Raw genomic sequence first — 12,669 nt, 5'->3', positions numbered from 1 at the left:
AATTGCTTTTGGAATGAGGATTGTAAACTCATAGTTTACAATCGAAAGATATGAAGGAAAACAGAAAATTATTGATGGAAAATCACAAAATACCCATACGTCAGCCAATGCAACAAGAGGATAGATAAGAATAAACAAACTGTTACACGAGGCGAGAGATATTCGTGGATCATGTAACAAATTGATTGAATTTCATCAATTAAATCAGTGATTTAGTTCAAATTACAGCTGTGTTCCAGATTACAACATGAATCCCATTGTTTTTTCTGATGACATCAAATATGGGCACTTCATCGAAACGAACAACCAAGTTTACGTGAGAATGATAAGATATTATTGATTTTTGTCATTGTTTGTTTTCAGCTTGGAAAATTGCTAACCTAGTGCAAATAATCCACCTACTGAATCATCGATGGAATTTTGAGAGCTGAAATATAAAACATTCGTCATCATTGTCATCAAGTAGACTATTGATGATCCAGCATGATCGCTCTTAATTTTATGGAAATCAATAAAGTACCAAGGACACAATTCCACTTTATTATTAATCAAGGCCATCAAGGGGATAAGTTTTGTAAAATCCTTCAAACCTTCAATTATTGTTTGGAGGAAAACTTGTTTAATGAGGATTAAAAGTGCATAACTCCACCCCCTACCTTCCAAAGCTACCCCAAGTCTTTAAACAGTGAATTTCGATCGAATAACGCACCATTGATAATCCAGTAGGTTTGAAATTAAGTTCACCCTTGTACCATTGAGTAAAAGGTTGGAATTGAATACTCAAAAAAGCCCTTGCCTACTTTTCTTCTTGAACTTTGAAAGCTTTAGGGATTTAGTCACGAAGGAGAAATATTCGACTTGAATAAACCTTAATAATTTTATTAGAGCGGCCTATTCAAATAAATTTCAGGAATATGTCAATATATTCAGATGAAACCTGTATCTGTTCTCAATGAGGTAGGAGTTGTATTGCTCTCACAAGTTGAAATATAATCGAAACCATGGACAGCATCTACTCTTTCTCAATAAGACGGTCTTTTTGTCGTCACCCTCGTTGGTTGGCTAGTTCGATTCAAATCGTAACGTTCATAAATATATATTTATATCGGCGAGTGTTATACATCTGAAAATTATTTTATTCACCAGAAATACTCACCTATTGAGGTCATTTGTATAAAGTGATAATTTTTGTAGATTCGTATTTCATTTTATGTCCTTATTATATTTCAGGAAATAACACAATATATAATATGAATATTGTCTTTACTCCATACTGAATAAAAATGGTGGATGCGACACAAATACAAGTTCCTTCAAAACCTTAGCTGTGTAAATTTCTGAGTTTCGTCATTTTTGAAGTTCGAATCTGGACTTGTTTTATTTATTGGAAATAACGAACCATTGTGTGTCCAAAGTGGATTGTCAGGGGCCTATAGAAATGCCTGAGGGGGCCGAGAAATGCTGAACCCGCCTCTGCTTCATTTCAAAATCATCAGGTTCTCAATTCTAAGAAGATGAAGAAGACTAGTGAATAATTCCCCAGAACAGGTTCATTAGAAGAAACTTTTACTATAAGCGTTGGTAAATATCATTTACTATTCATGATGCACGTATATTTGTGATCTGTGAAGCATTACTACCTATTGTTGGATGTATAACAAGTTGCGATACCTAAAGCAATTATTCAATAACTCCATAATTTCTTTTCAACAATTCAGTACAGCCGAGTTAGTTTTCAAAATGTAAACTTGTGAGTAGATTAGACTTAATTGTATTTACATACAGTCTGAAACAGGAAACCTAACAATTCTTAGAATAATGTGATCCATTGTTGAAAATAGAAGATCGAGGTGGCAATATGTTTGTTATTTAGTAACAGTTTCCACAATAAAGGTGTTGAAATTCGAAAATGCAGTTCCAACTATTTTCACGAAATTACTATGAATACATAGCTGTCTTTATAGGTAAGTATTCTTAAGGTATTCTTGGTGAACTGAAATTAATGAATGTTTTATGAGTTAAGATAAAACTATAAATGGTATGTATGTACCATAATCAAATTATTATGGTATATGTAGGTACCATGATAAGATAAAACTATACAGATGGATTTTTAAGCTTCAAACAATTTGGGAAATTAATTGTTATTATTTGGGGAAAAAAGTTGAAAAAAAAAAAATTTAAAGATAACTCCGAAATATCTCTGTAGAGCAGGGTTTCTTAACCAGTGGTTCATGGACCCCTAAGGGGTCCATTTAACAAAAGTCGGGGGTCCATGACCATTCTGTCTCAACATTAAGTTTGAAACTGATGTATATTAACTACAATCGTAAATAATAAAATCTGGCAAAATCCAAATCTCGTTCTTTTTATTTTTTCAGAAAGGGTCCGTGAGCTCTGCGAAATATTGAAAGGGGTCCATAGCTAGAAAAAGGTTAAGAAACCCTGCTGTAGAGGGTAAAAAAAAAATATAACTCATTTCGGATCATTTTGAAAAATTCACTTGATAAAGCACATTTCTTCAAAAAAATAAAAAATATACTACACAATGTAGGTAGAGAGAGACATAATTTGGATGAGTAAGAAATGAACATTTCTTTTTCTACCGCTACTCCATCCCTCAATTTTCGCTTCATTGTAGATTGTAAGATATATATTAAAAACAGAAAATTTTGTTGAATAAAAATAATAGAACGTGAACATCCGTTTACATGTGAAATTTCGTGGTAAAAAAATCTATAATCATTTTCAGGACATCTAGGTGTATTCATAGCAGCCTTATCCATGACATGGACATCTCCTACACTACCAAAATTGACAGGAATAGAAGATAACCCACTGCACCGTATTATAACACCCGATGAACAAAGCTTATTGGGTTCCATACCCATTTTAGGCAGTTTAGTTGGTACATTTCTGTCAGGTTATCTAGCCAAGATATATGGGAGAAAACCAATTTTCATATTCCTCGGCATACCAGCCCTTGCGTCTTACGCCATTATCGCAGTTTCTACTAATATTTGGCAATTATACACGGCCAGAATAATTGGAGGATTCGCCCTTGGTGGGTTTTTCACTGTAGACACCATGTACTTCGCGGAAGTAGCGGCCAACTCAAACAGAGGCTTATTGGGAACTGCCATGACCTGCTTCATCAATTTTGGTCTCCTTTTTGTGCTGATTATTGGACCCTGGACACCTTTTATTCCCTTCCACATCGTCTTGGCCTTAATTCCAGCCATCTTCATGGTATTAGTTTACTTTTTTCTACCGGAATCTCCCTACTATTTGATTCAGAAGGATTATAATGAAGCCGAAAAGTGTCTACGGAATCTGAGAGGTGTGCCTGACGTCAAAGATGAATTGGACAGCATCAGAGACAGTTTGAACCAAGAAAATCAAGCGACTTGGAAGAATGTTTTAGATGACAATGGCTTGAGAAGAGGTCTTGTTATAGGATGTGGCTTGGTCATATGCCAGCAACTTTCAGGAACGGCTGTTATAATGTCATACGGTCAAACGATTTTCGAAGAAGCTGGTGGTGGTGTCCCAAGCGAAATAGGTCCGATCATAATAGCGTCCATACAATTTCTGGTCGGATTCATAGCCCCCTCGATCGTGGATAAATCGGGCAGGAAGATGTTACTGCTGATATCATATGTTGGTATAACAGTAGCTCATCTGCTTTTTGGTTCTTATTTCATCCTGAAGAATAAGATGGAGAACGTAGGTTGGATGTCTTGGCTACCAATTGCCAGTTTAGTTTTATACATCACGACGTATTCCTTGGGTTCGGGGCCCCTTCCTTGGACCATCATCGGAGAAATTTTTCCGTTGGAAGTTAAGAATGTAGCGACTTCCATTTGCATCACAATCCTCAATGTTCTAGCCTTCATTTTTCTGTTCGGCTTCAATTTACTTAAGAATCAAATTGGAATAGGTGCCACGTTTTGGATATTCAGTGCCTTTGGTATGCTATCCACAATTTTCACATATTTATTTGTGATAGAAACCAAAGGTAAGAGCCTTTCGGAAATACAGAAAATTTTGAACACTTAATCCTAACTGAAATATAGGGTATTAGCTAGATGTACCTGTATTCAGGAAGGTAACGACATTTTTATAATGAAATTTACTTACATTTCGCATAGAAATATAGAAAAATATTATCGAATTTATTTTTGAACATATCATGTTTCTCTGAACCCATTTTTATAATTTTGTTTATATAAGATAATCGCATTTTATAAAAACTTGTGTACTCATCTTTGAACTGTTTATTGTGAATATATTTTATCATCGCATCTTGAATATTCTCTCAGCGATATTTTCAGAGCCGGAAAAATCAATTTATTTTTTCTTAGGCTGGAGTACCCTCCCGAGGTAAAACAATTTTTTCCATCCGTAATGAACCTATTTTACTGCATTTTAACATATTGTTGCTTTTTGATAGCAACAAAAACATGGTAGTCAAGTAGAAAATGAGGCTTTGATGATTTAAAATGTAAATGGTTATACATACATATCTTTAACTGAATACACAACATTCTGAATAGCGATACATGCTTTCAAAACTTATTCCTGTTATACAAAGTCGTTGATCGAATGCAATTTCAAAAGGAAGACCTTATTCTAATTTACGGTGGATGCGCTGAGATACAGTATGATCTCCGCTGGCAACTAGTTCATGCTGCGGTATATAGAGGGATCCGACAAAATAATCAATCCGTGAAATTTAAGTCTAAATTTGTTTTTAGAAAACTCTTTCAAGCCACAACTAATGAGAGTAAACGGATCAAGATTTCTAAAAGCCAGAAGGTTTATCTAATTTAAAGATCAAAAAGTATATTCTGTGATAACATTTTTCGCCTGGAAAGTGTCATTTGAAACTTCATTTTCACGTCAAAAAGAGGTATTTCCCAAAATTATTGTAAAATTATTGGCAATGTTTTTATAAACATCTTTATCGTCAGGAACGATAGTAACTATCGGTTGATAACTGATTATCCTTAATTATATATTTTATCTCTATGATATATGTGAACAAACTATGAATATACAGAAAAAGATATAAATGTATTATGCATAAGCATAACATTCTTGAAATACCTGAATAACAAGAGAAAATTATTACATCCATCCCCGAAACTCGACGAGAATTGCAACACAAAGGTATACTGAATCATTTTAAACCATGCCTTGCATAAAGTGTAATTCTGATTTCAATTTGTTTAATTGGAAAATGAAATGTGGGGAGTGTGAGGAAAAATTTTGTGCAAGTTGTCTCAGAAGAAGAGAAGGGTAAGGTATAAATCTGAAATGTTTCCATTAATTCTCATAGTTACACACTTGCAGTTTGTTTTATTGTGAAACTTGCATTACACTATTAAAGAGACCTCCTGATCGTGGAAAGTTAATGGAACTCAAATCCAAAGATCTTCAAGAATACCTTAAGAGGCATAACATTTCTACCCACGGACTTGTTGGTAAATTCATCATGATCAAAGAAAATATGAGATAATGCTTAGGCCAGCAATTGAGTGTTTTTGTTTTCCAGAAAAACAGGAGTTGGTGGATTTGTTCTGTAGCAGACCTATTCCTATTAAACAAAAAAAAAGCACAGATATATTCACCACAAATCTAGCATATTCCCTACAGAATCTTAGAGAAAATCCAGCTTTGGGCAAATTTCTAGGTGAGATTTTATACACCTCATGATTTAATTTGAAGAGCATACGGATTATGATCATTAACCTTTATTTTCTGCACTTTTACATAGTTCATTCATTCACCATATCGTTACCTTTTTGCCAAAACAACATGAACCTTGGTTAATAATTTGTGTCTTTTGATACTGTAGTATTCCTTTGTTGTTAATGTAAAAGATAACTGAATCTATATTATTTTAACCGGGGGTCGTTGTGGCTTGGTTAGCCTTCCGGGAATTCGATCATGTAGAACATTGTTCTCAACTGAACTGAATCTATAGGTAAAGCATATTGATTGAATAATATGATGCAATTAGGATCAGAAAACTTCTTTGCCACAAGCGGTAGACATCAAGCAAGTCCTAGTAACAGTCAGGAATCGCCAAATGCTCCAAGGCCTCCTCCTAGAAGGAGATCTCCTAGAAATTCACCAACATCTACCTCTGCCCAGTTTCAACCTTCATCTTCCTCATCTTCTCAATCTAGCAGTGGAAATATTCCACCAGGTGGAAATAGGGAGTCTCCTTCAACTAGTTTTGATAATACATTAGGTTCTGAATGGGTTTATGTTAATCCAGAGGAAACTCTAGACAATATCTCACAGCCAAAGGTCAGTGCTTGATTATTTTTTAGTTTTTAAATGATCATTCTGTATCTCTCAAGAAGACATTGAATTTGTTATGTTTACAGACTCCTGAAGGAAGTCCTCTTCTTCGTAAGTGTCCAAAATTATCTGAAATTACCTCTGAAGCAGACTTAAGCAAACTGACTGCCAAACAGTTGAAAGTTCTACTTACCCTTAATAGAGTGGATTACAAAGGTTGTGTAGAAAAGACAGAACTCCTTGAAAAAGCTGCAATACTATGGAGAGAAAGCAGAAAGCAAGAGAAAGGTAATTTCTTCGTAAATTCAGGTAATTTTCAGTTAATGTGTTCAATCTTTTTTAGAGCTTCCAGAAAATCTAGAAGATCTTTGCAAACTTTGCATGGATGCTCCTTTGGAGTGTGTTCTACTAGAATGTGGTCATATAGCAACCTGTGTTGAGTGTGGCAAGAAACTAGCAGAATGTCCTATTTGTAGACAATATGTTAGCAGAGTTGTTCGAACATTCAAAGCCTGATAGATTTTAATTAAACACCATCAATATCAAATGGAAATTTGTGAAGCAAGGAATTTGAATTATTCAAATTCTTACAACTAAATGTCCATTGAATTCTATTTTAAGTTTTGATAAAAATTCAATGCTTAAACATGTTTAGATATTTCAAGAATAAAAATCATTCCTCAATGTATAAGTGTTAATTTAAGTGACACATTAGGAAAAATTTAATGTGGGTGTAGTGGATACCAAAAAAAAAAAAATTTTTTAAAGAAATTCCTGTTTTGAATACTTGTAATCTTCCATTTGACCTTTATTGAGAATGTATCTACTTGGACAAAAAATTAACTTTTTTTACATGATTTGTGATATTGCCCCGATGGAACAATTAAATTGTTGATGCTTGTGTTGAATTCATAGTTGAGATTGAGAGTTTCAAAATTGTTCTTAGATTCTAGTTATCTAAAAATCTGTGATTACAAAAATTAAAATTTCATAGTTCATATATTATTATACTTCAAAATTGAATAAATAGATATATATATAGTTTGTTTCATATTTTTATTGAGAGATCGCTTTATTTGGGCTGAAAAAGAATTCGACTAGTGTAATTGTCATTATGACATCCCTTCATTTCTGTCATGGCCCGCAAACCATCTTCAAGCGGTGCAAAGAATAACAAACATAGGGATGTTATAGTTTCAATCTTGCTCACAGAATCCACAGCAAGTCTGATGAGTCCTAGAATACCTTACTTGGAAGATCTACATGATAATGAATCCCATGTATGTACAATCAGCTCTACTGAAAGGAATTATTCAAATAATAATGCTTTGATAACACCAAGGAATAGTTTCGATAATCATAGTTTGATTTCAGACGTGGCATACTTCCAGTATGGAAGTTTTTCTTCTATATCTATGCCAGAAAGTAAGTAAAAACGCTGTATAGTCTCCACTTAGGCTCATCTGCAAAATATACAAAAGATTAAAAGTGGATCTACCATGTGGAAAAAATTACATTAACAAGCACCCATAAGCTCCAAAGTATATTGCGCTTGATAAAACAAGCCATATAGATCCATTTGAACAGACCACTTTCGTTTCCGTTAATGTATATTCTCATTTTCTTATTATTATACTGTATATATAACTTAAACAGAATAACAGAAATGCTTAATAAACTTTTAACATTCATGGGTAAATATATATGATTTTCAGCGTCATCCAACGATTCTACAAAGATTTTTCCTTTGAAATTCAGCAGACAAAGTCTACCTTACATTCTAAAACCTACAAAAATTCATACAAGACCATTGGTTGCTGTGAGAAGCGCAGCACATAATGATAGACTGGATGTACATCTGAATAAAATTTATGTGTCTTTTCTAGATAGCGAAGTGAGTTACTTTTTATTCTCTTACAAGTTTGATATACGAGCTAAACCCAAAATATCTACATCTACATGTTCCTTCATGATTCATACACCAATTGAATAAAATTTTTAGACTAGTCTCGACTCGGATTCATTTATGTGCAGAATATGTCATGGGGGTGAAAGTGTAGATGATTTATTAATGCCCTGCCGTTGTCGAGGAAGTGTAGCCCTAGTTCATTTACAATGCTTGGAGAGATGGCTGATGGAGTCATCCAGGAGCTATTGTGAATTATGTCAGCATCACTATGAAATAGTTAGACAACCTAGGTAAATATTGTTTGGTGATTGCAGAACATATTGATTATATCCACATTTAAGGTACAATTTAGCAATGTCTTTGCTGATGTTTGTAACAACTCCTGGGTCACACTTGTGGGATTTATTAATAGATAGTGCCACATTCATTGCATACACCCCTACTGCTGTAGCGTCAACTTACACCTTGATGCTTCTTTGTGAAAATATAACGAAATCTGAAAAACAACTACTATCGCATATTCTAGGATTTCTATCCATCTTAGGTAATATTCTACAAAAACTTTAGATGTATCATGATGAGGAGCATTATTGATTTCAGGTATTGCTGCAATAGATTTTACTTACACTTCTTGGCTGTTGGTGACGCTTCAAAAACACTACGAAGCTTGGAAGGAATTTCGCAAAACTAATTGCGACATTAAAATAGTACTACCGAATCATAAAAGGCGAGTGCATCAGAGAAAAAAATTTAACTCACTTGTTACTATCTGATAGGATAACAGACTAAGTTCATATAAAAAGTAGTAAAACTGACACATATATAACTTCCCATGAATAAATCCTTGAAATCAAAAGGGAATTTTTTTCGCCATTTCATACATAATCAAGCAAAATGAATAATAATGAGCTTGTTACTATATTTTTCAAAGGTCGGACTTTCGACACACGCGTCTCCCAGGAAAATCATCGTGGATCTGAATGCGATACATAATCTGAAAGAGTTTATATATAGTAAAAAATCTCAACGATGCGATGAAAATCGAAGGGAGAAGGGCTCCACGAAATTGCTTGGAATAGATTCAGCGTAATCGAGAACCTATATTTTCGTACCAAACCTTCAGATATGTTTACCAGAAAATCTATTTTTTTGTTATTTCAGACAAAATCGTGGTAACTGTGGTATCGATTTATATCTTATCATTTTTGAATTTCTAATTAGCGCATGCGTCTTAGTCAATTCCTGACAGCTTCTCAGCATAGAACAAAGAGGTTTCTCTTTCATATAATACTTGTGATGTAATACTTGTAGCTGTATCTTCTTGAATACTTATTGGTTTTTAGGTTTAATCAAAAATTACCTCATAATTATAAAATTATGATGATGTTTGTCAACTACGACATCACACACCACAAAACAACATGTTTTTGTCAGTTGTCACTCATCTTTCAACGTAACCAAAGACATGTTGTGTATTTCTTGAAATTGTGTTATGTTCAGTGATCACTGTTGTAAAACATTGAAATTTTTCATATTAAAGTTTTCCTGAAAGAATTCCCTCATACATTTTAATCTTTACTAACTTCGAGCATGAAATAATTCAAAAAACAAACGTTTAACAGAGGTATTTACTTGCTCCGAAGGTTTTCATAGTGAAATCCAGGAAATAACAAAAATGGAGTTGGGAGATAGAGTTTATGCCGCCGAAAAAATTATGAAGAAAAGGGTTCGCAAGGTTCGTGGATACACATGTAGAATTATAGTCTGTATAATAAGGCGAAAATAAAAAGTGTACACTTGAATTAAAACTGAACAGTCCTTATATTTTAGTAAACTAATAAACAATTGGAAATTCTACCTCTGTCTATCGCTATTTATTTACAGATTTTATTACTCGAAATTTACTATATACTGATTATATATTGCCTTTTTCAGGGGGTGACTGAATATTATGTCAAATGGAAGGGATGGAGCCAAAGGCACAATACCTGGGAACCTGAAGTAAACATTCTTGATTTGCGTTTAATAGATTTATATGAAAGAAGTCTCCGTAATGACCCTCATAAAAGGGGTCCCAAGAAAAAGGAGAAAATTGAGAAACTTAAAAAAATTGAGGCTGAAGAAGACGATCTCGGAAGTGGTGAAGAAAGTCAAGATGAGGGTTCTTCTGTGCCCCAAATTACATTGGTATCTAAGCCTGATGATGAAGAAGTTCCTCACAGTTCAGAAGAAAGTCCGAAGGAAGATGAAGTGGAAGTGAATGAAAATAGTTCTAGCAGTGAGGATAGACCTATTTTGGAAAGATTGGAAATAACTGGAACAAAAAGGAAGGCTGAAGTTTTATCAAAAGAAAGTGGAAAAATTGGTGTGACTATAACAACAAGTAGTCCAACAAGCCCGTTACCCCCAGCAGCTAAGGTAAGTTGATTTTTTTACTAATATTATTTGAAAAAATAGAATAATTTATTGAAAAGTCACTGCTTTGGCTGAATAATGAATCATTTTTTCATTCTTGTGCATTTAAAGTATTAGCCATATTTTCAATCTTAGAAAGTTATGATAGTACAAACTAAGCCCTGTGTTCTGACACATAATAATTACCATAAAATTTTCAAGTCACAACACATTAAATATGGAAAATTAGAAGAATAGTATTTTTTCGTAGTAACTTCTTGAGTTGTTTTTTCAGACTCCTAAACTAACTTTAGAAAAGCTATCAACTTTACCAGTTCAAATATCTAATCAAAGACAGTCGAAATCTGATGAAGAGCCTTCAGCATCATCAATTCCCCCAAGCACTAGTCCTGCAGTGCTTCCAGCCACTGCTCCTCGTTCTAGTACTGACAAAAGACCAAGCCCAGTTGATCCGGCTTTGCCCCATTCAGCACCAAAAGAACCAGCTTCCCCTAAACCTGTAGCATCCAGAACAGATGACAAAACATCAGATGATAAAAATGAAGAGAGTGTTGAAAAGAAAGAAACAAGCAAACAACACAAGTTGAATGGTCATAATAACAATAACAATGTTTCAGTCCCTAATTCCCAGATCCTAACAATCCCAGATTCTGGTTACTGGTTATCTAGAAACCCAGTAGCTGATCAAGTATTCATAACAGATGTAACAGTAAATTTAAAAACTGTTACTATAAGAGAATGTAAAACAGAAAAGGGTTTTTTCAAAGAAAGGAAAGACCACTCTAGCGATGTAGTCTGATTTCTCAAAATAAAATTTTAGGGTAGTTCTATTAATTTGAATATTTTGGCAGGTGGGGGTTTTCTGGATTTGTTTGATATTCTGATTGTTTTTCATTTAATACATACTGTAAATTTAGTTTCAAAGATCTTTTGATCTGTCATCCATTTTATAACTTTGGCGAGTCTGGAAGCCCCTGCCAACAAATATTCCACAGGGTAGCTCATTTTGAGCGGTTCTACATGTTAAGATCTGACATTTGATGTTATGTTTGAATTGGTGCTAACTAGATAAATTCTTAAAAATGAAGTATTTGCTATTTTGGTTTGAGGAAGGCTTCTTGTAGAATTGTACTCTCTTTGTAAGCTCATGAAACGTGTCATTCTCAAGCTCTTATACTGAACTGTATAAATGATGCGAAATATGTCTAGGCCAGATTTTCGATTCTATTTTTCATTTCTTTTTTTGTATTCGAGAGGATTGAAAGGGATTTGATTGTCAAAATATGGTTTTAGCAATAAGAAATAGTACTTGATATTATACAAAACATCATATATTGCACAACTTTAATTTATTGAATATTTTCAATTTTTTACTAAAATTTCATTCCATAGCATTGTTGTACATAGGTAAGTCATTTTAACTCATAATTTTATTTATTTTATTTTAAGTTATTGATAGGTTTTAATAAGAAATTCTAATGTTTTTCAAGGTTTTATCGCCTGTAATTTTTTCTATGAAAAAAAATTTTAAAAATCTACGGAATTAGTCAGTTTCTAATGTGATGAATTGTTTTTTGGATGTTAATATATTACTACTCAGGTAGTCATGTTTTATTCGCGGTTTCTATTTCGATATGTACTAACATTTTTTTATGTTTCATTGTAAATAAGTGTAAATATAATAGGTTTTAAGTCATGTTTTAACTATTATAAGGTATTTTTGAAATAAAATTTGGAACGTAATCTCGGTTTATTTTTTGAACTATTTTCGAAACAAATGCCTCCACAAACTCACAATGAGCTACTATCAAAAAGAATTATTAGTATCATGAAATGCTCATTATACTGTTGGCCTCTCACCAACATTCATGCTGGATTCTTTGACCAGAAACTATCCTACCAGAAGCTTGCCCTAAAAAGCTATTAATTCTGGATGCTGTGAAGAGGGATTTCGCGTGAAGTTAACCTTATTAGTCGATCTTGAGCGACGGTTGTAGCTCTTTCCCTTAAACCCCAATGGGTATATGAAGCAC

General features: G+C 33.5%; 4 protein-coding genes across 6 annotated transcripts; all 4 read left to right on the top strand.

The window, feature by feature from the left end:
* The first annotated feature begins 1,499 nt into the window (after positions 1-1,499).
* LOC123312912 (facilitated trehalose transporter Tret1-like) lies at positions 1,500-4,305 on the top strand. Of its 2 annotated transcripts, XM_044897493.1 has the most exons (3): positions 1,500-1,750; positions 1,815-1,964; positions 2,753-4,305. In XM_044897493.1, exons 2-3 carry the CDS (start codon positions 1,910-1,912, stop codon positions 4,057-4,059), a joined length of 1,362 nt encoding a protein of 453 aa, XP_044753428.1. In that variant the 5' UTR covers positions 1,500-1,750; positions 1,815-1,909; the 3' UTR covers positions 4,060-4,305. The 2 variants fall into 2 exon arrangements, with proteins under 2 accessions (XP_044753428.1, XP_044753427.1); XM_044897492.1 differs by having other exon boundaries at positions 1,501-1,964.
* A 547-nt stretch (positions 4,306-4,852) lies between these two features.
* LOC123312914 (E3 ubiquitin-protein ligase RNF34) lies at positions 4,853-7,353 on the top strand. Its single transcript, XM_044897495.1, has 6 exons — positions 4,853-5,301; positions 5,356-5,486; positions 5,558-5,695; positions 6,026-6,318; positions 6,399-6,600; positions 6,656-7,353. The coding sequence occupies exons 1-6, from the start codon at positions 5,195-5,197 to the stop codon at positions 6,826-6,828; spliced, it is 1,044 nt and encodes a 347-aa protein (XP_044753430.1). The 5' UTR covers positions 4,853-5,194; the 3' UTR covers positions 6,829-7,353.
* A 50-nt stretch (positions 7,354-7,403) lies between these two features.
* On the top strand, positions 7,404-9,339 carry LOC123312915 (E3 ubiquitin-protein ligase MARCHF3-like). Of its 2 annotated transcripts, XM_044897498.1 has the most exons (6): positions 7,450-7,592; positions 7,687-7,737; positions 8,028-8,206; positions 8,315-8,511; positions 8,563-8,765; positions 8,822-9,339. In XM_044897498.1, exons 2-6 carry the CDS (start codon positions 7,728-7,730, stop codon positions 8,992-8,994), a joined length of 762 nt encoding a protein of 253 aa, XP_044753433.1. In that variant the 5' UTR covers positions 7,450-7,592; positions 7,687-7,727; the 3' UTR covers positions 8,995-9,339. The 2 variants fall into 2 exon arrangements, with proteins under 2 accessions (XP_044753432.1, XP_044753433.1); XM_044897497.1 differs by having other exon boundaries at positions 7,404-7,737.
* A 342-nt stretch (positions 9,340-9,681) lies between these two features.
* LOC123312913 (polycomb group protein Pc) lies at positions 9,682-12,379 on the top strand. Its single transcript, XM_044897494.1, has 3 exons — positions 9,682-9,956; positions 10,157-10,639; positions 10,911-12,379. The coding sequence occupies exons 1-3, from the start codon at positions 9,897-9,899 to the stop codon at positions 11,433-11,435; spliced, it is 1,068 nt and encodes a 355-aa protein (XP_044753429.1). The 5' UTR covers positions 9,682-9,896; the 3' UTR covers positions 11,436-12,379.
* The last annotated feature ends 290 nt before the right edge of the window (positions 12,380-12,669 follow it).

Source organism: Coccinella septempunctata, chromosome 5, assembly GCF_907165205.1.
Source record: "Coccinella septempunctata chromosome 5, icCocSept1.1, whole genome shotgun sequence".
In the NCBI taxonomy this organism is placed as follows: Eukaryota; Metazoa; Arthropoda; class Insecta; order Coleoptera; family Coccinellidae; genus Coccinella; species Coccinella septempunctata.
Note: the sequence above shows the minus strand (reverse complement) of the source record. Positions and strands in the feature narration are given on the sequence as shown.